This window comes from Salmo salar, chromosome 10 (genome assembly GCF_965601325.2).
Source record: "Salmo salar chromosome 10, fSalSal1, whole genome shotgun sequence".
Classification (NCBI taxonomy): Eukaryota; Metazoa; Chordata; class Actinopteri; order Salmoniformes; family Salmonidae; genus Salmo; species Salmo salar.
The window spans coordinates 12,441,030-12,465,000 of NC_138300.1; the positions used below are offsets into that span (position 1 = coordinate 12,441,030).

General features: G+C 44.9%; 1 protein-coding gene across 5 annotated transcripts in view; it reads right to left on the reverse strand.

The window, feature by feature from the left end:
* Positions 1–5,319: 5,319 nt before the first annotated feature.
* LOC101448002 (lysine-specific demethylase 4B) overlaps positions 5,320–23,971 on the reverse strand; it is a 92,414-nt gene continuing 73,762 nt past the window's right edge. For all 5 annotated transcript variants that reach the window (XM_045687321.2, XM_014215844.3, XM_045687322.2 and 2 more), the window contains exons 15-22: positions 23,271–23,350; positions 22,933–22,988; positions 22,673–22,781; positions 16,070–16,255; positions 15,594–15,764; positions 14,644–14,763; positions 10,567–10,659; positions 5,320–7,047 (exon numbers count right to left, since the gene is read on the reverse strand). In XM_045687321.2, the coding sequence (XP_045543277.2) occupies positions 6,586–7,047; positions 10,567–10,659; positions 14,644–14,763; positions 15,594–15,764; positions 16,070–16,255; positions 22,673–22,781; positions 22,933–22,988; positions 23,271–23,350 (1,277 nt within the window). In that variant the 3' untranslated portion in view covers positions 5,320–6,585. The remainder of the gene's footprint in view (positions 7,048–10,566; positions 10,660–14,643; positions 14,764–15,593; positions 15,765–16,069; positions 16,256–22,672; positions 22,782–22,932; positions 22,989–23,270; positions 23,351–23,971) is intronic.

Here is a 23,971-nt window from a genome sequence, read left to right on the forward strand (position 1 = left end):
CATGCTTCTACACCTGCATTGCTTGATGTTTGGGGTTTTAGGCTGGGTTTCTGTACAGCACTTTGAGATATCAGCTGATGTAAGAAGGGCTATATAAATATATTTGATTTAGATTTTTTTGTTGTTGATGTTGTTAAAGCCCAAATGAAAGTGAACAGGAAGAGCAAATTTTATTGGCACCAGAAACCTGAAAGAAATGCTAGTGCAGTGACTGCTGCTTTTTTTCCCCCCTCTCTCTGCCACATCTCGCCCTGCGAAGTGAGAGGATTTATTGAACCCTGATCTTTTGAAGTCGTTGTCTAGCTGGAAGGTTCCTTCTCCTCGTGTGGCCCTGCTCGTCTGACATTACACAGAAAGAAACTTGTTTTGATGTCGCCAGATGAAAAGCCGGCTGACGTACCGAGGGGGATGAGGTCTCCACAGAGTGACCCCCTCTCTCGGTGTGACGGGCGAGGGGTGTTGGACGGGCGAGGGTGGTTTTAGCTGTTTGATGTGAGCTAGGGTTTCTAATTATAGCTGGTATACTGGGTGGGGTGGGGTGGGGGGCTGCAGAGGGTTGGCAGAACACGATGGGGGTCGGGGGGACTCACGGTGACAAATCCTCCAGACGCACACACACATAGATGTCGATGCCAAAGCTGAGTCACCCTCTGTAACGGCACAGCTATTAACATTCCAAAGTGGCGCTCTCAGTCCTGCTTTGCGCTGGGGATGTACCAGCTCTGCAATTACTTTAACAGGATGAACGTTTTATTTATTTATTTATATGAACCTTCATAGGGGTAAATGAGTGTGGACTGAAAGGGACAAATAGTACTGTTTTCCTTCATCCCTTCAGTGAGCAGATGTTAATATAACTTTCAATTGCGTTTGACATCTACTACATTCTCAAACGTGCCATGTGGCGCGGTGTTGGGTTCATCCTTTGTATAATGACAAACTTATTGCAGTTTGAAACCAGCATAAATATTTGAATCCACTCACTACAAATGTCACTGCTGAAGAGAGCATCAAAATATGAAGAGGCAAATTTGAAGCAAGTCAAGACGAATCATTTTCATCTGTACTCAGTGAAGACATGCCAGGACCTAGGGGACCCTCACTCAAACATCTCCAAATGGTTTTCTAAAGATGTTCATTTGTCACAGTGCAAGCACATAATCAATATTGCTGTAGTGAGAAGAGAGGGATCCCATAATTCACAACTCATGTCTCATCATGTCATATACAATATAAAGTGCCGTCAGAAAGTATTGATACCCCTTGACTTGTTCCACATTTTGTTGTGTTACAGCCTGAATTCAAAATGATTAAATCAAAAACAATTCTCACCCATCTACACACAATACCCTATAACGACAAAGTAAAAAAAAAAATACATTGTGAAGTATTTATTGAAAATGAACTATATATCCCAATGCCCCGGGGCAGTGATTGGGCACATTGCCCTGTGTAGGGTGCTGTCTTTCGGATGGGATGTTAAACGGGTGTAATTACTCTCTGTGATCACTAAAGATCCCATGGCATTTATCGTAAGAGTATGGGTGTTAACTCTGGTGTCCTGGCTAAATTCCCAATCTGGCCCTCATGGCCACCATCATGGTCACTTAATCACCCCCAGCTCCCAATTGGCTCATTCATCCCCTCTCCTGTAACGATTCACCAGGTCGTTGCTCTAAATGAGATTGTGTTGTCAGTCAACTTACCTAGTAAAATAAAGGTTAAATAAATGGTCAAGTAGATTTAAGTCGAAACTGTAACTTGGCCACTCAGGAACATTCGCTGTCTTCTTGGTAAGCAACTCCAGTGTAGATTTGGCCTTTTATTTTAGTGTATTGTCCTGCTGAAAGACAAATTTATCTCCCATTGTCTGGTGAAAAGCAGACCAAACCAGGTTTTCCTCTAGGATTTAGCATGTGCTTAGCCCCATTTCGTGTATTATTTATCCTGAAAAACTCCTGTGTCCTTAACAATTACAAGCATATCCATAACATGGTGCAGCCACCACTATGCTTGAACATATGGAGAGTGGTACTCAGTAATGTGTTGTATTTGCCCCAAACATAACACTGTATTTCAGGACAAAAAGTGAATTGCGCCGCAACATGTTTTGCAGTATTACTTTAGTTACTCCACAATACTACAACCCACCGCACCTTCTCCGCTATGCAATCTGGTTTCAGAGCTGGTCATGGGTGCACCTCAGCCATGCTCAAGGTCCTAAACGATATCGTAACCGCCATCGATAAGAAACAATACTGTGCTGCCGTATTCATTGACCTGGCCAAGGCTTTCGACTCTGTCAATCACCACATCCTCATCGGCAGACTCAATAGCCTTGGTTTCTCAAATGATTGCCTCGCCTGGTTCACCAACTACTTCTCTGATAGAGTTCAAATCGGATGGCCTGGTGTCCAGGCCTCCGGTAGTCTCTATGGGGGTGCCACAGGGTTCAATTCTTGGGCCAACTCTTTTCTCTGTATACATCAATGATGTTGCTCTTGCTGCTGGTGAGTGTCTGATCCACCGCTACGCAGACGACACCATTCTGTATACTTCTGGCCCTTCTTTGGACACTGTGTTAAAAACCCTCCAGACGAGCTTCAATACCATACAACTCTCCTTCCGTGGCCTGCAACTGCTCTTAAATACAAGTAAAACTAAATGCATGCTCTTCAACTGATCGCTGCCTGCACCTGCCCGCCCGTCCAGCATCACAACTCTGGACGGTTCTGACTTAGAATATGTGGACAACTACAAATACCTAGGTGTCTGGTTAGACTGTAAGCTCTCCTTCCAGACTCACATCAAACATCTCCAATCCAAAGTTAAATCTAGAATTGGCTTCCTATTTCGCAACAAAGCATCCTTCACTCATGCTGCCAAACATACCCTCGTAAAACTGACCATACTACCGATCCTCGACTTCGGGCGATTTCATTTACAAAATAGCCTCCAATACCCTACTCAATAAACTGGATGCAGTCTATCACAGTGCCATCCGTTTTGTCACCAAATCCCCATATACTACCCACCACTGCGACCTGTACGCTCTCGTTGGCTGGCCCTCGCTTCATACTCGTCGCCAAACCCACTGGCTCCAGGTCATCTACAAGACCCTGCTAGGTAAAGTCCCACCTTATCTCCGCTCACTGGTCACCATAGCAGCACCCACCTGTAGCACACGTTCCAGCAGGTATATCTCTCTGGTCACTCCCAAAGCCAATTCCTCCTTTGGCCGTCTCTCCTTCCAGTTCTCTGCTGCCAATGACTGGAACGAACTACAAAAATCTCTGAAACTGGAAACACTTATCTCCCTCACTAGATTTAAGCATCAGCTGTCAGAGCAGCTCACAGATCACTGCACCTGTACATAGCCCATCTATCATTTAGCCCATACAACTACCTCTTCCCCTACTGTATTTATTTATTTTGCTCCTTTGCACCCCATTATTTATATTTCTACTTTGCACTTTCTTCCACTGCAAATCTACCATTCCAGTGTTTTACTTGCTATATTGTATTTACTTTGCCACCGTGGCCTTTTTTGCCTTTACCTCCCTTATCTCACCTCATTTGCTCACATTGTATATAGACTTATTTTCCTACTGTACTATTGACTGTATGTTTGTTTTACTCCATGTGTAACTCTGTGTTGTTGCATGTCGAACTGCTTTGCTTTATCTTGGCCAGGTCGCTATTGTAAATGAGAACCTGTTCTCAACTTGCCTACCTGGTTAAATAAAAATAAAGGTGAATTTTTTTATTTTTAATAATTGACAGAGTGAAAAGAAGAAAGCCTGTACGGAATAAAAATATTCCAAAATGTTCATCCTGTTTGCAACAAGGCAAAAAATGTGGCAAAGCAACTAACTTTTTGTCCTGACTACAACGTGTTATGTTCCTGAGTGGCTGAGTTACAGTTTTGACTTAAATCTACTTGTAAATCTATGGCAAGACCTGAAAATGGTTGCCTAGCAATGATCAATAACCAATTTGACAGAGCTTGAAGAATTTTGAAAATAATAATGGGCAAATGTTGCACAATCCAGGTGTGGAAAGCTCTTAGAGACTTACCCAGAAAGACTCACAGCTGTAATTGCTGCCAAATGTGCTTCTACAAAGTATTGACTCAGGGATGTGAATACTTATGTAAATTAGATATTTATGCATTTTATTTTCTATTAATTTGCAAAACAAAATGTATAAAAACATGTTTTCACTGTCATTATGGGGTATTGTGTGTAGATGGGTGAAAAATAAATGTTGAATTCAAGCTGTAACAAAATGTGGAATAAATCAAGGGGTATGAATTCTGTCTGAAGGCACTGCATATCTGTTAACTAGATCCTATTCATACGGTCTTCTTTCTCTGCTTTGACCATATTCTGGTGATTGTGGTTACCATCCTTGAACTGGGGCAACATTTCAGAGTACTTGAAATGTACTCAACTGTATTCAATAATACATGGGGCTAGAGCAAACCATCTACATTACTACCTCTACATTTTTTGGAGGAATATCTGTGACCTCACAGTGTAAGAACCATAGACTGCGTTTACACAGGCAGCCAAATTCTGATATTAACCAATCACATCAGAGCTTTTAACATCAGATCTTTTTCGGAGCTGATCTGATTGGTCAAAATGTGTGTGAAAAAAATATCCGAATTGGGCTAGCTGTGTAAACGCAGCAATAGCTGCCCTTTGTGGTGGAACTCTAGAAGAAGGCATTTTAGAGATGTTGAGACTGGTTGCCTTCTTATTCTCTACCCTTTATCCAGAAGTGTGCACTTCCTCACTCCCCCCATGCATTTAAAGCTATCGGATTGGTGCAAGCATGGCTGGAGGGAGTTTCCACCATATTCCTTACACCAGTCCATTCCTTTTAGAATCGATGAGAGGGGAAATGTACGAGTGCACAGTTTTGGAGAAGGGTAGAGAATCAGACAGCAAGCCACAACTGGCAGATGAGGAACAGTCACTGTCTCTCTTCTCATTAGAACTACACCTATGGGCAGTAAGAATCAATAGTGACCTCAATGGGCTGTGGAACACTTTTCCCCTGCTTTAAACATTAGCCTCGTCTTTGGGATTCGGGTTGTGTTGTTGCCAGAGGAGGACAGGGGGGGCAGTAATAGCTGTAGTTATACCTCCACTGTGCTCAATCGCACCATTAGAGCAAAGTCAAAACCGTAGCGGCCTGCAGGGAAGGGGAGTGGTGCGCAGGATGAGCAAGGACGGACAGATGGTGGAGGAGAGAGGGACAAGAGAGAGTTTCTAAACATGAAAAAGGAAAGGAACACAGTGGAAGCTAGTAATCATTGCAACTCTGTTTAATTCCTATGAAATAAAGCCTCTTTAACAGTTCAACGAAATGGCTAGTATGACATTGACAGATTTGATTCACATACACAAGGCTTGCAATATGTACAATGTGACTAAGGGTATGAGAAACATGCTTCCTCAGTAGTCCAGGACACCTTACAGCACCTATATAAAGAGTCAACACACCATTTGAAAATTCCTTATTTCTTCACCGGAGTAGAAACTGAATTTATGGTTCTAAAATCTCAAAAAATAAGGATCACAATTTGATAATCAAACCATTTTCTCTGTCACCTCGTGAGGTTAGTTAATATATTCACAAAATAAACATAGAAAGAATAGTCATACAGACAGACAAAATTTGAATAGTAACATTGATTTGACATTTTACGAAGAATGCTACAAAACAAGCCCAGAGAAGAAGTTCTGGAGTTGGAAAACGTGAGCCGTTTGTATACGGCCATTTGTGTATGACCATTTTGGGTTTAGTCGACACAAGGTCACATTCGTAACTACTGCAACACATCTTCACAAAATTCAATGGTTCTGCAGACAAATTTATGGTAAAGTGCAACTACCATGGTTGCATTGAACATGTTTTTCTTTGTACAAATATTTTATATCAATATGTGACTAAGACATTTAAATACTTGTGAAACCCCCGTAATACACCCCCACCCTTTTCCCAGGACCTCTCGCAAAAACAAAAAAAAATACATTATTGAAACTGTACACAAATATTCTGTCCATTTGATTTTCCGTTTTATTGTTAGGCTTCTTTTAAAAAAGACTTGTAGCTGGTTTTATAGAACAACTCAAAAAGCTGATGCACGTAGACTGCTGACGTCACGTGCCCATATGACGGGTTTCTCCTTTCTGTAAAAGTGTGGGAAATGGGTAAATAAATGGATGTAGAGAGGTACGGCGTTGATGCTCACGAGAGTCTATTCATGTCTATACATTGTGTCTTGCACAATGGAAAAGATACGGAGGTGGGAAAGAAGCCTCCTCTTCCGCTGCAGTTCCAGGAGCTGCCCATCACCACAGTGAGAAAATTCTAATGAAAAAAAGACATGCAACTGAAGAGTGCTTCCTCTGCGCCGTGTTTTCAGCTCCTGTTTAGCGGATGCTACTGTCCATTAGCTAGCCTCCGTTAGCTTCGTCTCCGCTAGCTCCCGTTAGCATAGATTAAGTTTGCTTTCATAGCATTAGCTTAGCTCCTGTGAGCCTAGCTAGCACTGCTGAGTGGTGTGTCTCATTAAAACAGGGGGCCGGGGCCCTCTTCCTGAGGGGGGAAATGTGCATTGAGCAGAGTCTCCATGTAGGATACGTAGCTGGAGCTAGGCGTGTAGACTTCGCCCTGGTGCTGGGAGGGCATGTCTGGAGACAGGGGCAGCAGGGGGGCGGCTGGGAGATGGTCAGCGAGACAGCGGTTAGGGAGAGCGGGCATTGGGTTAAGGGTGGGCTCGGGGATGGGTATTGCCAGAGCCTGTGTGAGGGTAGGGGCACTGATGTCAGTGTTGGTGGGAGCAGGCGCATGGCTGGGGGTGGTGGGTGTAATACTGTGAGGTGCTGGGGCTGTAGCTGGGGGGTGGCATCCGAGGTGCTGCTGCGTTGAATCCATGGCGGCTTGAGGTGGGGGGTGAGGAGCAGGGAGGCGAGGCCGCTTGGCTGCCTGTGGTTCATCTCCTGACCTAACACCTTCCTGGGTTGGTATTGCCTGGAGAGGTAAGATACAGCTTATGATTAAAACAGTGGCATGAAGTCGATACAATCCCTTCTTCCATACCTTTGCCCCTACACCATCCAAACCACTACAACCTTTTCAACCAAACTGTAAGCATGTATGTTTCTCATTTTTAAGTCAGGAGCATCAAGTAAAGCACACGACATGACCAAAAGTATGTGGACACCTGCTCCTCAAACATCTAATTCCAAAATCATGGGCATTAGTTTGGAGTTGGTACCCCCTTCGCTGCTATAACAGACTCCACTCTTCTTTGAAGGCATTCAATTAGATGTTGCTGCGGGGACTTGCTTCTTTAAACAACAAGAACATTAGTGAGGTCGGGCACTGATGTTGGGCGATTAGGCCTGGCTTGCAGTCGGCGTTCCAATTCGTCCCAAAGGTGTTCGATGGGGTTGAGGTCAGGGCTCTGTGCAGGCCAGTCAGGTTCTTCCAAAACCGATCTCGACAAACCATTTCTGTATGGACCTCGCCTTGTGCACGGAGGCATTGTCATGTTGAAATAGGAAAGAGCCTTCCCCAAACTGTTGCCACAAAGTTGGAAGCACAGAATCATCTACAATGTAATTGTATGCTGTAGCGTTAAGATTTCCCTTCACTGGAACTAAGGGGCCTAGCCCGAACCATGAAAAACATCCCCTGACCATTATTCCACCAAACTTTACAGTTGGCACTATACATTGAGGCAGGTAGCGTTCTCCTGGCATCCGCCAAACCCAAATTAGTCTGTCGGACTGCCAGATGGTGAAGCGTGATTCATTACTCCAGAGAACATGTTTTCACTGCTCCAGAGTCAAATGGTGGCGAGCTTTACACCACTCCAGCTGACGTGTAACATTGCGCATGGTGATCTTAGGCTTGTGTGCGGCTGCTCGGCCATGGAAACCCATTTCATAAAGCTCCCGACGAACAGTTCTTGTGCTGACGATGCTTCCAGAGGCAGTTTGGAACTCGGTAGTGAGTGTTGCAACCGAAGACAGACAATTTTATGCACTACACGCTTCAGCACCCGGTAGTCCCATTCTGTGAGCTTGTGTGGCCTACCACTTTGTGGCTGAGCCGTTGTTGCTCCTAGACGTTTCCACTTCACAATAACAGCACTTACAGTTGACCAGGGCAGCTCCAGTAGGGCAGAAAACTGACAGACTGACTTGTTGGAAAGGTGGCATCCTATGATGGTGTCACGTTGAAAGTCACTGAGCTCTTCAGTAAGGCAATTCTACTGCCAACGTTGACCTATGGATAATGCATGGCGGTGTGCTCAATTTTATACGTGTCAGCAACTGATGTGGCTGAAACAGCCAAATCCACTAATTTGAAGGGGTGTCCACATACTTTTGTATATACACAGTATGTACAACTCCCCGCCTTATGCATTTGGACAGAGAAGCTGACATTTAATTTTGTCTTTGTACTCCAGGACTTTGGATTCGAGATCAAATGTTTCATATGAGGCGACAGCACAGAATGACACCCTTTATTTGAGGGTATTTTCATACATATCTGTTTCATCATTTAGAAATGAAAGCACTTTATATATTTAGTCCCCCCATTTAAAAAAGTCATAAGTATCTGAACATAGTTTATTTACAGTGCATTCGGAAAGTTACATTACAGCTTCATTATAAAATGGATATATATTTTTCCTCATCAATCTACACACAATATTCCCATAACAACGAAGCAAAAACAGGTTTTCAGACATTTTTGCAAATCTATAAAAATTCAAAACATACCTTATTTACATAAGTATTCAGACCCTTTGCTATACGACTCGAAATTGAAATCAGGTGCATCCTGTTTCCATTGATCATCCTTGAAATATTTGTACAACTTCATTGGTGTCCACCTGTGGTAAATTCAATTGATTGGACATGATTTGGAAAGACACACACCTGTCTATAAAAGGTCCCACAGTTGACAGTGCATGGACCCATCCCTACAGTGAAGCATGGTGGTGGCAGCATCATGCTGTGGGGATGTTTTTCAGCGGCAGGGACTGGGAGACTAGTCAGGATCGAGGATCGATGAACAGAGCACAGAGAGATCCTTGATGAAAAGCTGCTCCAGAGCAGGACCTCAGACTAGGGTGAAGGTTCACCTTCCAACAGGACAACGACCTTAAGCACACAGCCAAGACAACGCAGGAGTGGCTTCGGGACAAGTCTCTGAATGTCCTTGAGTTACCCAGCCAGAGCCCGGACTTGAACCCAATCGAACATCTCTGGAGAGACCTGAAAATAGCTGTGCAGCGACGCTCCCCATCCAACCTGACAGAGCTTGAGAGGATCTGCAGAGAAGAATGGGAGAAACTCCCCAAATACAGGTTCTCCAAGCTTGCAGTGTCATACCCAAGAAGACTCGAGGATGTAGTAGCTGCCAAAGGCGCTTCAACAAAGTCCTGAGTAAAGGATCTGAATACTTATGTAAATGAGATAGGTTTTTATTTTATTTGCACTAAATTCTAAAAACCTGTTATTGCTATGTCATTATGGGGTATTGTGTGTAGATTGATGAGGGGAAGAAACTATTTAATCAATTTTAGAATAAGGGGTCTGAATACTTTCCAGATGCACTGTACATACGGTGGGAGGTACATTTTTATAGGTCTCAGCACAGCCATGACTGAACTGAGCATCATAACGTAGTGTGCAATAATATTATACACGCACCAATTTCCTTTCTCCAGCCCACCCGTCTCCCGCCCCCCCAGCCCACCCGTCTCCCGCCCCCCCAGCCTACCCGCCCCCATCTCCCTTTCCCCCAGCCCACCCGTCTCCCTTTCCCCCCGCCCACCCGTCTCCCGCCCCCCGAGCCCACCCGCCCCCATCTCCCTTTCCCCCAGCCCACCCGTCTCCCGCCCCCCCCAGCCCACCCGCCCCCATCTCCCTTTCCCCCAGCCCACCCGTCTCCCTTTCCACCAGCCTACCCGTCTCCTGCCCCACCAGCCTACCCGTGTCTCCCTTTCCCCCAGCCCACCCGTCTCCCTTTCCCCCCCAGCCCACCCGCCCCCATCTCCCTTTCCCCCAGCCCACCCGCCCCCATCTCCCTTTCCCCCAGCCCACCCATCTCACTTTCCCCCAGCCTACCCGTGTCTCCCTTTCCCCCAGCCCACCCGTCTCCTGCCCCACCAGCCCACCCGTGTCTCCCTTTCCCCCAGCCCACCCGTCTCCTGCCCCACCAGCCCACCCGTGTCTCCCTTTCCCCCAGCCCACCCGTGTCTCCCTTTCCCCCAGCCCACCCGTCTCCCTTTCCCCAAGCCTTCCTCTCCCCTAGTCCTGCCCAGCACTACCTTCCTCTCACCCAGCCCAGCCTTCCTCTCCCCCAGCCCATCCCACTCCTGCCTTCCTCTCCCCCAGCCCACTCCTGCCATCCTCTCCCCCAAACCCCACCTGCTTTCTTCTCCCCAGCCCATCCCTGCTTCCTTCTCCCCAGCCCATCCCTGCTTCCTTCTCCCCAGCCCTAGTAGGTGGGTGCCAGGTGATCTCGTACCAGGCGGGCGCAGACCCTTTTGGGTAGGTCCTGCTCCAGCGAGTGGATCTCTGTTTGCTTCAGTAACAACTGTGACTCATCCTGGAACTCCACCTGAATAGTGGAGAAGAGGAGAGAGAAAAGAGAGATGGAAATAGAGAAAGAGAGATGCAAGAGAGTGGGAAAAAAAAACAAAAAAAGGTTTTATAAAAAGTTGATGAAGACTAGGGCGAAGGTTCACCTTCCAACAGGACAACGACCTTAAGCACACAGCCATTCCCCATTCTATTACATACAGTGAGGGAAAAGTATTTGATCCCCTGCTGATTTTGTATGTTTGCCCACTGACAAAAAAATGATCAGTCTATAATTTTAATGGTAGGTTTATTTGAACAGTGAGAGACAGAATAACAACAAAAAAATCCAGAAAAACACATGTCAAAAATGTTATAAATTGATTTGCATTTTAATGAGGGAAATAAGTATTTGACCCCCTCTCAATCAGAAAGATTTCTGGCTCCCAGGTGTCTTTTATACAGGTAACGAGCTGTGATTAGGAGCACACTCTTAAAGGGAGTGCTCCTAATCTCAGTTTGTTACCTGTATAAAAGACACCTGTCCACAGAAGCAATCAATCAATCAGATTCCAAACTCTCCACATTGGTCTTGGCCAAAGAGCTCTCCAAGGATGTCAGGGACAAGATTGTAGACCTACACAAGGCTGGAATGGGCTACGAGACCATCGCCAAGCAGCTTGGTGAGAAGGTGACAACAGTTGGTGCGATTATTCGCAAATGGAAGAAACACAAAAGAACTGTCAATCTCCCTCGGCCTGGGGCTCCATGCAAGATCTCACCTCGGGAGTTGCAATGATCATGAGAACGGTGAGGAATCAGCCTAGAACTACACGGGAGGATCTTGTCAATAATCTGAAGGCAACTGGGACCATAGTCACCAAGAAAACAATTGGTAACACACTACACCGTGAAGGACTGAAATCCTGCAGCGCCCGCAAGGTCCCCCTGCTCAAGAAAGCACATTAAGGTCCTGGAGTGGCCAATCCCATAGAAAATCTGTGGAGGGAGCTGAAGGTTCGAGTTGCCAAACGTCAGCCTCGAAACCTTAATGACTTGGAGAAGATCTGCAAAGAGGAGTGGGACAAAATCCCTCCTGAGATGTGTGCAAACCTGGTGGCCAACTACAAGAAACGTCTGACCTCTGTGATTGCCAACAAGGGTTTTGCCACCAAGTACTAAGTCATGTTTTGCAGAGGGGTCAAATACTTATTTCCCTCATTAAAATGCAAATCAATTTATAACATTTTTGACATGCGTTTTTCTGGATTTTTTTGTTGTTATTCTGTATCTCACTGTTCAAATAAACCTACCATTAAAATTATAGACTGATAATTTCTTTGTCAGTGGGCAAACATACAAAATCAGCAGGGGATCAAATACTTTTTCCCCCTCACTGTAGGCAATGGTAGGCAGGTTATCAGCTCGTTACCCACCACTTTGGAATGAGCTGGAGAGAGTATGCATTTTGAAAACTTTGGTGTGTGTGCGTGAGTCTGTGAGTGAATGAGTGAGTGAGAGGCCCTTTGGGTGGTGACGGCTACGAGACAAGGTCGCGCTCGCCACCCTGACACAGGCACCAGCTGGAGAGATGTTTTTAACAGCTTCTTAGCGCCAGCTCACACAGACATCTCACCGCCAGTAAGACAGGGAGGGACACGGAAGCGGGGGGAAAAAAAATACACTTTTTGAGAAGTCGTTTTTTTCTTCTTCTGAAAGTGTTGTGGTTATGTTGGAAATAACACCTGAAAAACAGGATTTTGGTCTGCTGTGCAAACAGAAAAATAGACTAGTGAGAATGCAGGCAGGCGTAAACACGCATGTATACAAGCACAGTGAGACTCCTAGATTAGAACGCGCACACACAAACATGCGCAGACAGAGCCATGAACTCACATACACTGCATTCGGAAAGTATTCAGACCCCTGGACCTTTTCCACATTCTGTTACATTTTCCCATACCAATCTACACACAATACCCCATAATGACAAAGCAAAAACAGTTATTTTGAAAATGTTGTAAATGTAAAAAAAGTACATAAGTATTCAGACCCTTTACCTTTTTTTAACCTTTATTCAGGGCTTCTTCTTCTTGGGTATGACTTCTTGGGAGTTTCTCCCATTCCTCTCAAGCTCTGTCAGGTTGTGGATGGGGAGCGTCGGTGCACAGCTATTTTCAGGTCTCTCCAGAGATGTTCGATTGAGTTCAAGTCCGGGCTCTGGCTGGGCGAGTCAAGGACATTAAGAGGCTTGTCCCGAAGCCACGGCTGTGTGCTTAGGGTTGTTGTCCTGTTGGAAGGTGACCCTTCACCCCAGTCTGAGGTCCTGAGCGCTCTGGAGCAGGTTTTCATCATGGATCTCTCTGTACTTTGCTCCATTTATCTTTGCCTCAAGCCTGACTAGTCTCCCAGTCCCAGCCGCTGAAAAACATCCCCACAGCATGATGCTGCCACCACCATGCTTCACCGTAGGGATGGTGCCAGGTTTCCTCCAGACGTGACGCTTGGCTTTCAGGCCAAATAGTTCAATCTTGGTTTCATCAGACCAGAGAATCTTGTTTCTCAAGGTCTAAGAGTCTTTAGGTGCCTTTTGGCAAACTCCAAGCGGGCTGTTATGTGCCTTTTATTGACAAGTGTGTGCCTTTCCAAATCATGTCCAATCAATTGAATTTACCACAGGTGGAGTCCAATCAAGTTGTAGAAACATCTCAAGGATGATCAATGGAAACAGGATGCACCTGAGCTCAATTTTGAGTCTCATAGCAAAGGGTCTGAATACTTATGTAAATAAGGTATTTAAAAAAAAAAAAAATATTATACATTTGTAAAAATGTCTAAAAACCTGGTTCCAAGTGTCATTATGGGGTATTGTGTTGATTGCTGAGTAAAACATTATATTTAAACCATTTTAGAATAAGGCTGTAACGTAACAAAAAAGTCAAGGGGTCTGAATACTTTCCAAAGACACTGTACTCACAGACTCACACACTGATAAAAGGGATTGGTCTGTGTGATCCTAAACCAGAAAAGTGTGTGTGGCATTTGTCTTGTCATATCACACACCGCCCATGCTGAGTATGTGTGAGCTCAGAGTGTGTGAGCGCTGAAAGTGTGTGTGAGCGCACAGAAGTGCTCACAAGGCTAAGACCAGGCTACTGACTTGCTTCGAGATGAATATAACAGGCTCTTTCTCTCTCTCTCTCTCTCTCCGTGTGTGTGTACGTGTGTGTACACACCACGTGTCTTCTGAGGAGTTGTATTGCTCCGGTAAAATTCCAGGAACACCCTCCTCTCCTCTAAGCTTTATACCTCGTAAGCACTCTGCGCATCGCACCAATAAATTCCCCACATGCCGCCAACAAATGCTAAATCTCTCGACTTTACGTTTTAATGCCCGCTGTATCAAGATCCTCCGCCATAACCTACAAGGGCGGCCATCCTTTTCGCATGCAGATAAATACCGTGCTGGGGAGTAAAAGTCCTGTAGGTTGTAAGTTATGTCGTAAAGAGGCTTGAGCTGTAGAACCAACCTCGTGCAGTGATAGGGAATCAATGTAAATGCCTTTCATAAAGCCTACAAAAGAGTTACAACAGGTTTGAGGGGAAATATATTCTTCTTAACCTGTCCGCGCATCCTAGTAGTAGAACGATAATATACAGTAACTCCATTTAGCCCTATGCTAATGTAGACTTTGTGACTAAAGTGATGCTTTTTAGACGTCAGATGTTTACAAACTTCAAAAGTGGCCGGGATAGGATTTTAAGCCATATACCTCTCCAGTCCTTTCGGATCCACGTGGCGGTACACAGGGTGTACAGGCTTTCTGTACTAGACTAGCTCTAACATCCCGATTCTAACTAATCAACTTGACATTAGTGCTGGGCTGGAATCAAAAACCTGTATCTAAGCCTACAGTCGCTCTCCGGGTAAATGGTTGGTGACCGGCCGCGGGGCTCGTGGGCTAGTGTGTTGATGAGAGGGAGTGAATAAAGGAGAGTATGGGAGGCCACCGCTACAACTCACCTGGTAGTGCTTGTGGACGTGGTCCTTGACGTAGGAGGCGTTGAGTGCCTTGCCCTCCATGGTGTGGACCAACATCAGCTCGCCCATCTCTGGCGGGCCGTTACGAAGACAGTCATGACTCTGGAGGAGGGGAGACAGAGGGAGGGAGGGGAAGTGAGGGAATGAGTGGAGGGAAGACGAGAACAGGTTAGGATTTGACGCATCCAACATATCCATTCGATTCGCCACTCTAAAAACACGGCTTTGAGCTGAAGAGCTCGTTTTCTCTGCTGTTGTTATGTTCGTCAACTAGGTCAACACTTCACCATATAATGGTCACCTTACTATTTTAAACCTTAACGATTAACATTGACGGGGCTGTAGTGGAGCGGGTTGAGAGTTTCAAGTTCCTTGGTGTCCACATCACCAACAAACTATCATGGTCTAAACACATCAAGACAGTCGTGAAGAGGGCACGACACAACCTTTCCCCCTCAGGAGACTGAAAAGATTTGGCATGGGTCCCCAGATCCTCAAAAAGTTCTAAAGCTGCACCATCGAGAGCATCCTGACCGGTTGCATCACCACCTGGTATGGCAACTGCTCGGCATCTGAGGCACTACAGAGGGTACACTGACCCCCCCCTCCATTTGTTTTGTACACTGCTGCTACTCGCTGTTTATTATCTATCACCCCTACCTACATGTACAAATTACCTCAACTAACCTGTACCCCCGCACACTGACTCAGTACCGGTACCCCCTGTATATAGCCTCGCTATTGTTATGTTATTGTGTTACTTTTTAACTTTAGTTAATTTGGTAAATATTTTCTTAACTCTTCTTGAACTGCACTATTGGTTAAGGGCTTGTAAGTAAGCATTTCATTTCACCTGTTGTATTCGGCGCATGTGACAAATAAACTTTGATTTGATTTGATTAAGACACAGAGCGCTGTAGAGTGGAACTCACCACAATGTTCTCTGGGAATAAGTTGTCGCAGTAGGAGCCGTCATCATAGTTGACCTCGTAGAAGGTCTGCGACGCCATGCCGATGATGGTGCAGGGGTAGAACCAGCCGTCGCTGTTCCGACCAATCACCTTCTGGCCCAGAGAAAACTCCCCCCTTGGCCCCGCCCTCGCCTTGACAGACAGAGAGAGGAAGGGTGTTTGAGTATTTGACATCGAGGGAAATATCATATATTTGATTAAAATCTATCTACTGTCATTTTATTTATATGTTGTTAGAGCAGTGGATCACAGCCTTCATATTTTATGATAATTTCAGTTGGCAGGAAACCCATAAGCGTGACATATGAGATTTAATCTGAGAACCGTATAGCTTAGCAGTGAAGCTAACACTTAGGCTGACACATTCAAAACATAAAGATAAGTAGAAGCTGTTCATTTTGCAAATGTCTATTCACACAGCGTAATACAGCTCGCACCTTGTGATTGGTCTTCTTGTGCTTGTGGCATGTGACGGACACCACGTAGGGCCAATCGGCGGGCTTCATGAGCACGCCGGCGATGTGAGCGCAGGTGACATGAAAGGAGGTGGAGCAGCTGTCGTGGGAACACTGGATACACGCGCCACACATCTGCTTGGTGTTTTTATGGCAGTACACACACTTCTGCAACAGAAGAGAAGGGAATAGCTGTGTTAGAATCAAAACATCGTATTGACTTTGTCTAAAGTCTGTCAACAAAAACAACTTTTCTACACTATTGTCAGAGCATTTAGTTATTTCAGGAGTATGTTTTAATATCGACAAGAGCAAGAAACTTGGCTGAAAATAAATGCTTAACTTTTATTGAGTTTACTTTGATACAGAAGCAACACAGTGCACCCTTTGTGTGCGAAGTCAATGTTATTTTTTGTTTTTTTTAAACCCATCCAAATATTGTTCGAGCAAAAATGATATTTCAGGGGTACAGTTTTAGTCAAAACGTGGTGTAAAAGCAAGTGAACAATGAATAAATGCTCAACGTAAGTTCGGTGAAACAGTATTTCACTCTAAAGTTTACAAGTGAAACTTTTGTTTTAACTTTGATATTTGTAAATGTCATGAAAGGGTGGGAGACACTCAATCAAATGCAGTTAGAAAGGTGGTGCGCTCTGTTGCGCACAGCAGGAGTTTAAACGAGGCAACATTTTAAGTTGGCTCTTCAAACTAATATTATCCTTCATCTGTTATTTTCCTGTCTATCCTTTCTTCTTTCTGCCTCCTTGGTCCTCTCGTACCTGGCATTTCCTCACCTCGCATCGGTCGCTCATCTCTTTCTCCCATCTCTCCTTTACCCTCAAGACTTGTTTTCTAACTCGCCTCCCTCTCTCACCATCCGCCTTTTCCTTTCTTCCACTCTTTCAACCTATTCCTCCCATCTCCACCCTCCCAACTACTAACCCCCTCTCTCTTTCTCTCCATCCCTCTTTTCTTCCCTCCCCCTCACTTTCTTAACCCCTCTCCCTGCCTGCCCCCCTCCCCTCGCTCGCTCTCCATCCCTCTTCTGTCTCCTTCTCTCTCTCTGACAGATTGCATATAGCCCGCCGTGACCCGCAGGAGATCGATGGAAAATAAAAAATATTTATTAAAATGTCAATACTTCATTTTAGACCCCGTGGGCCAGCGGTGGAAATGCACAACAGCTCTCGATAGGGCCTCGGCTAGGAGATATTTCACCGGCTTCGCAGTCGCCTGATTTAATATTCCACTGGGCAGAATCATGAGACAGGCTTCACAAATGGAACGAACCACAGGAGGAGATTTATGGACGTCAACAAACATTTATTTATTTGTTTGTTTGTTTAGCTTCCCCCTTTTTTGCTTTGGTCTTTGCCGGCTGAGGTAGAACCAATGCATCAAATTTCCTCATAGAAATACAGTTGAAGTCGGAAGTTTACATACACCTTAGCCAAATACATTTAAACTCAGTTTTTCACAATTCCTGACATTTAACCCTAGTAAAAATTCCCTGTCTTAGGTCAGTTAGGATCGCCACTTTATTTTAAGAATGTGAAATGTCAGGATAATAGTAGAGAGAATGATTTATTTCAGCTTTTATTTCTTTCATCACATTCCCAGTGGGTCAGAAGTTTACATACACTCAATTAGTATTTGGTAGCATTGCCTTTAAATTGTTTAACTTGGGTCAAACGTTTTGGGTAGCCTTCCACAAGCTGGGTGAATTTTGGCCCATTCCTCCTGACAGAGCTGGTGTAACAGAGTCAGGTTTCTAGGCCTCCTTGCTCGCACACGCTTTTTCAGTTTTGCCCACAAATGTTCTATAGGATTGAGGTCAGGGCTTTGTGATGGCCACTCCAATACCATGACTTTGTTGTCCTTAAGCCATTTTGCCAGAACTTTGGAAGTATGTTTGGGGTCATTGTCCATTTGGAAGACCCATTTGCGACCAAGCTTTAACTTCCTGACTGATGTCTTGAGATGTTGCTTCAATATATCCACATAATTGTCCTTTCTCATGATGCCATCTATTTTGTAAAGTGCACCAGTCCCTCCTGCAGCAAAGCACCCCCACAACATGATGCTGCCACTCCCGTGCTTCACGGTTGGGATGGTGTTCTCCGGCTTGCAAGCCTCCCCCCTTTTCCTCCAAACATAACGATGGTCATTATGGCCAAATAGTTCTATTTTTGTTTCATCAGACCAGAGGACATTTCTCCAAAAAGTACGATCTTTGTCCCCATGTGAGTTGCAAACCGTAGTCTGGCTTTTTTTATGGCGGTTTTGGGGCAGTGGCTTCTTTCTTGCTGAGCGGCCTTTCAGGTTATGTTGATATAGGACTCGATTTACTGTGGATATAGATACTTTTGTACCCGTTTCCTCCAGCATCTTCACAAGGTCCTTTGCTGTTGTTCTAGGATTGATTTGCACTTTTCGCACCAAAGTACGTTCATCTCTAGGAGACAGAACACGTCTCCTTCCTGAGCGGTATGACGGCTGCGTGGTCCCATGGTGTTTATACTTGCGTACTATTGTTTGTGCAGATGAACGTGGTACCTTCAGGCGTTTGGAAATTGCTCCCAAGGATGAACAAGACTTGTGGAGGTCTACAATGTTTTTCTGAGGTCTTGGCTGATTTCTTTTGATTTTCCCATGATGTCAAGCAAAGAGGCACTGAGTGTGAAGGTAGGCCTTGAAATACATCCACAGGTACAGCTCCAATTGACTCAAATGATGTCAATTAGCCTATCAGAAGCTTCTAAAGCCATGCCATCATTTTCTGGAATTTTCCAAGCTGTTTAAAGGCACAGTCAACTTAGTGTATGTAAACTTCTGAACCACTGGAATTGTGATACAGTGAATTATAAGTGAAATAATCTGTAAACAATTGTTGGAAAATGTACTTGTGTCATGCACAAAGTAGATGTCCTAACCGACTTGCCAAAACTATAGTTTGTTAACAAGAAATTTGTGGAGTGGTTGAAAAACGAGTTTCAATGACTCCAACCTAAGTATGTAAACTTCCGACTTCAATTGTACGTTTTAATTGTACGTGGTCCCTTATATTATGGAATGTTTCTTTGTAGCTACCGAGCCTAAATTTTAGTGCTCACTAGTCTCTGCACTAATGAATGAATCGACGCATTCAAAGTGTCTCACACAACTCCAAATAAATGAGGAATATTTTACTTGAGAGGAAAAACAAGGATACCATGGAGTTCTTTAAGGGTTTGCACTAAGTTACTGCTGGTTGCCATGGTAGCCTAGGCAGAGAGCTCTGTAAATATTGTACACATTTTTGTTATTTTTAAGTGTTTTTATGTCTCTTTTTTTTGGCCAGATTGGTAGCTAGACTATTAGGATTTACATGCAGCACCAGCTTTTTTTGATTCATCTGCCGGGCAGGACAACAAATCACAACCGCATGCAGTGTCCTGGGATGTCCGAGAGGGTAAGGGGACTGTTCCTAACCACTGTCCATGTGTGGTGGCTTTTGAGCCCTTTTTCAGCAGCCGTGCAGGGTTCCACATGTTCGGCAATAGAGCACTAATACCCGTGGAGGAGCCGCTCCTGTGGAGGAACTGAACGTCGGGGAAGCAGGTTGTGGTACACTGACGAAGAGCTCCGGGCCAGTTTGTCTGACTGTCTTTGTTTCTCCCTGGCTGTACCATTGATGCCCCCGTCCACTCAAGCTATACTGCATTTCCAGCCCACTGCATCAACTCCCTTTCCATCATCCGGAACTGACTAGTAGAGAAACTTTTCAGGACCCAACATTGAAGACCATAATGGAAATATGTCTGACTTTTTTTGTGATATCCCTGTCATGTGTGTGTGTGTTTCTTTAACTAGCAAATAAAATCAATCAAACAGCTCGAGGGGGGGAATTCCAAAGGATTGGCACCTGATTTGAACTCATCCATCTGTCCCAAAACCAGAGCTCAATGAAGACTAGGATAGGCCAATTTCTATTGTAGATTCTCAAATTTAAATACAAAATGAAGTTGGTTCTGGAAGTATTCTAAGGGCGATTATTAGGTTGCATAAACATGATTTTACCCCCACAATCCTTGCCTTTGAACTGGCATCAATAAAGAGGATCCGTTGCTGTTGTCGGTCAGAGTCTGGGAGACAGGCAGGCTGCAGACAGGCTGACTGACTGGGGAAGAAACAAGCTTGCTTGAGCCTACTGCCTGAGGTTCATAGAAACCGCCCCTTTATAACTTTGAAACTAGATAGTTTAAGGTGTATAATACGACCAAAGTTGTCTTTTAACTCTCCAAATTGAGTCTAATATAACCGTTACCAATTATCACTAGATTTGAGAAAGAAATACTTACACGTCAGATGCATATTTTGGCACTAAGCAAAAGAAACTTTCTCCATTTGAAAAAAATAGCATTTTCTATACAATTCTTATTAGTGCTTCTGACTTTACCAAGTTAAATTTGTTTGTACTATTTTATTTGTTCCAAGTTAGCTTTAGATTTGAGGGTTTGGTAGCCCTTTCCACTCACAGCTCGTGATCCCGTATACAGTTTAAAAATGGCAGAGTTTGTTATTGATAAGCACCTAAATAGGAACGCAGTGGCTGTACAGTAACATGCTATACATGAGTTCAGGGGTCACATTCTCCGCTTCACAGCACTGTATGGGTTTTGACTGACAGCCATTATAAACTTGAGCACTGCAGGTTCAAGAAGATGGCCAAATCCATCCCGCTAATTGGGCTACTTTTGCATATTTGTTGTTTGAGTGAGGGACATGCGGTGAATCTGTGTTCAGAAAGTTGAGACTCCATTGTCTGCGCACCACAATTACAATCCGTTTGTCTGAAGTGCCTGGATTCTGACTAAACGTAACAGTATCCAGGTCACCTGTGATTTCCTTGATTTGACTGAGGGTGTAAATCTGCACCATCTTACTTCATTAAGGCTGTCATTCTCCTAGAATTACCTGTCTCACTTCATTTGGACTACTTTCAAACAATTATCTTGCTCTTGTCCATTTGATCAAATGCTCTACAACCTTTTCCCCTTATTCTTTTCCCTTTCCGCTTTTTTGATTCAAATTCTGTACCGTATAGTAGTTTGCCAGTAAAATCGTCACTATTCAATCATCCTGTAAACTCTTATCTTGATGCTCCTAGAATAAGTCTGTCTATAAAGTATCCACTGGCTTGTCATTTGAGAACTGTGTATGATAATATGATAATTACAGTTTCCTGTTGACTAATAACAAGTGGTGCCCCAAATTAATTAGATCACACCATTCCTCTACAATAGAGATAAGCCCAGTCAACCAAATCATTAGGAGGGTGCGGCAGCTTTTTAACAGCCCTTTTGAAAAGGTGGAGGAAACAGTGCTCGGTTGTAAATTATTCAAAAGACGATCTTCACTTCTTTTGATAGATTATTCGGGGGGACGACGACAGACATTAGATTTGTAGATTTGTGACAAAGCCACTGCGGAGGCTGTGCGACTGAAGTCGCTTCGGATGAAGGGAGGGAGGGATCAAGCGAGGGACGGAGAGAGGGAGATAAAGGGAGGGAAAGGGAGCAGTGTGTTCAAAGGCACGGCAGCAATGGGAAATTGCCTTCTGCCCGCGGGATCAACGCAGTTCATTTAGCGCACTGAGAAATGACACCTGATTATTCAGCCATTCATTTCAGTGCATGTATTATTTAACTCTGCCACCGTCCTCCTTGGCTCTCTAATACACCGCCATCCATACAGGAGGAGGAGAGAAGGAGTGACGGATGGTAGGAAACGGAGTGACAGAGCAAAAGAGAGAACGGGAGACAGTTGAGAGTGAAGGGAGTTGGGGAGAGAGAAAAAGGAACACAGAGAGAGAGAGCGAGAGAGAAGAGAAAAAAAGGAACAGAGAGAGAGAAGAGGAAAAAATTAACAGAGAGAGAGAGAGAGAGAAGAGAAAAAATTAACACAGAGAGAGAGAGAGAGAGAGAGAGAGAGAGAGAGAGAGAGAGCGAGAGGTGACAGTGAAGGGAGTTGAAGAGAGAGAGAGAGAGAAAGAAAGCAAGAAAGAAAGAAAAAAGACCAAGGACTGACAGAGATGATGAAGGAGTGATTGTGAGAGAGGAGGAGTGATGGGGAGAGAAAACGATATGAGAGCGGGAGACGCGAGGTAGTACGTGAGAGAATAGTTGAGAGACCAGGGCCCGTATCCACAAAGCATATCAGAGTAGGAGTGTTGATCTAGGATCCGTCCATATAATTTATGGCAAAACTTATCCGAGATCAGCACTCCTACTCTAAGATGCTTTGTGGATACGGGCCCTGGTAGCGACAGAGCAGTCGCAGCAGTTGAGGAGCAGGATGGGAGGAGCATAATCCTAGACTACTCGGCCTAACTTTGAGAAGGCTCCCCCAACTCAAAGGAGATCACCAAGTTTAAGCATCTGACGAAAATGCCGTGCATTTTACACATCGGCCATCTAGGACCAGAGTCATGTACTTTAGGGCACACTGTTAGGGCCACTCATTGGACAAGTTCAGTTAGTCGCCTTCCCTGTATCAGGCCATTTGGTGCCAATTGAGCATGACTCTTGGGCTCCCTCCACTCACCAGACTCTTCCTGTTCTCTGGGATGGCGCTGATGTCCACCGGCTCCCTCTCGATGGCGTTGACAAAGCGGGCCTCGGCCACAGCGATGGCACAGATCACATGGACCCACCTGGAGGGAGGAGGAGAAGAGAGGAGACACGACGTGTGTAAGGAGGGGACACATATGACGCGAGCCCCCAACTGTTCACAAGCAATGCCATGTTACAGTAAACGTAGGGTACGGCCAGTGTCATGCAGAAGTTAGGGAAGGGGAGACTGACCGGTTGTCCGTGGTCATCTTCAGAGCGCCTCCTCGTAAGTTACACAGACAGCAGTCCTGTGAGAACACATAAAAGCAAAAAGGTTAGGCTGTGGGTAGGCAGTGGACACCTAGGGGAAGTGGGGGGTGTTGTTCAGCTGCAGCGCAGTGCTGGAGTACTGGATGAGGGAAAGTCAGCACAGTTTAAGAGTGACAGTTGTATCAACATCCCTGCATATAAAATGCGTTTCCAAATTGGATAGATAATGTCAATTAAGAAGCCCAGTGGTTTGAGTCCATATGGAGTTGTTTCCAGTGAAGGCATAATGCGGTTTTGTGTTGATTTGATTGAGGACTCACCGCTGTCCAGGCGAGCGCTGTACATCTCAAACACTTCCAGGCCTCGTTGTGTACCGTTTCCGGCCTAACACCATAACAACCTGGGGAGAGAGGGGTAGAGAGAGAGAGAGGTAGAGAGAGAGAGAAAGGTAGAGAGAGAGAGAGAGAGAGAGAGGGGTAGAGAGAGAGAGAAAGGTAGAGAGAGAGAGAGAAAGGTAGAGAGAGAGGTAGAGAGAGAGAGAAAGGTAGAGAGAGAGAGAAAGGTAGAGAGAGGTAGAGAGAGAGAGGTAGAGAGAGAGAGGGAGAGAGAGACAGAGGTAGAGAGGTAGAGGTGTAGAGAGAGAGAGAGGTGTAGAGAGAGAGAGGTAGAGAGAGGTAGAGAGAAAAAACAAGTCAACATTAAATGAATCTTCTGGCCTGCCTTTCACATTTATTGGTACTGAACCTACTGAGCCATGGGCTCAGAGAAGGATTCTGTTATTAATCAAAGCACAACTTTCTCCTCCTCTCTTTTTACAAATCCACACATCTACATGTCACTGGCTGTTCTGCAGTAGTCGCTTATTGGGCTGCAAAAGCGTTTTTGTTGTCGTTGTTCTTGCATTTGAACTCGTGTGCATTTAGATCAGCTACAAGCAGTGACCCAGGAAGAGAAGACGAGAGTGGGGGGTGAGAAGAGAGCGTGTTTGTTTTTGACAGGATGCCTCCCCGCTTCATTTCTT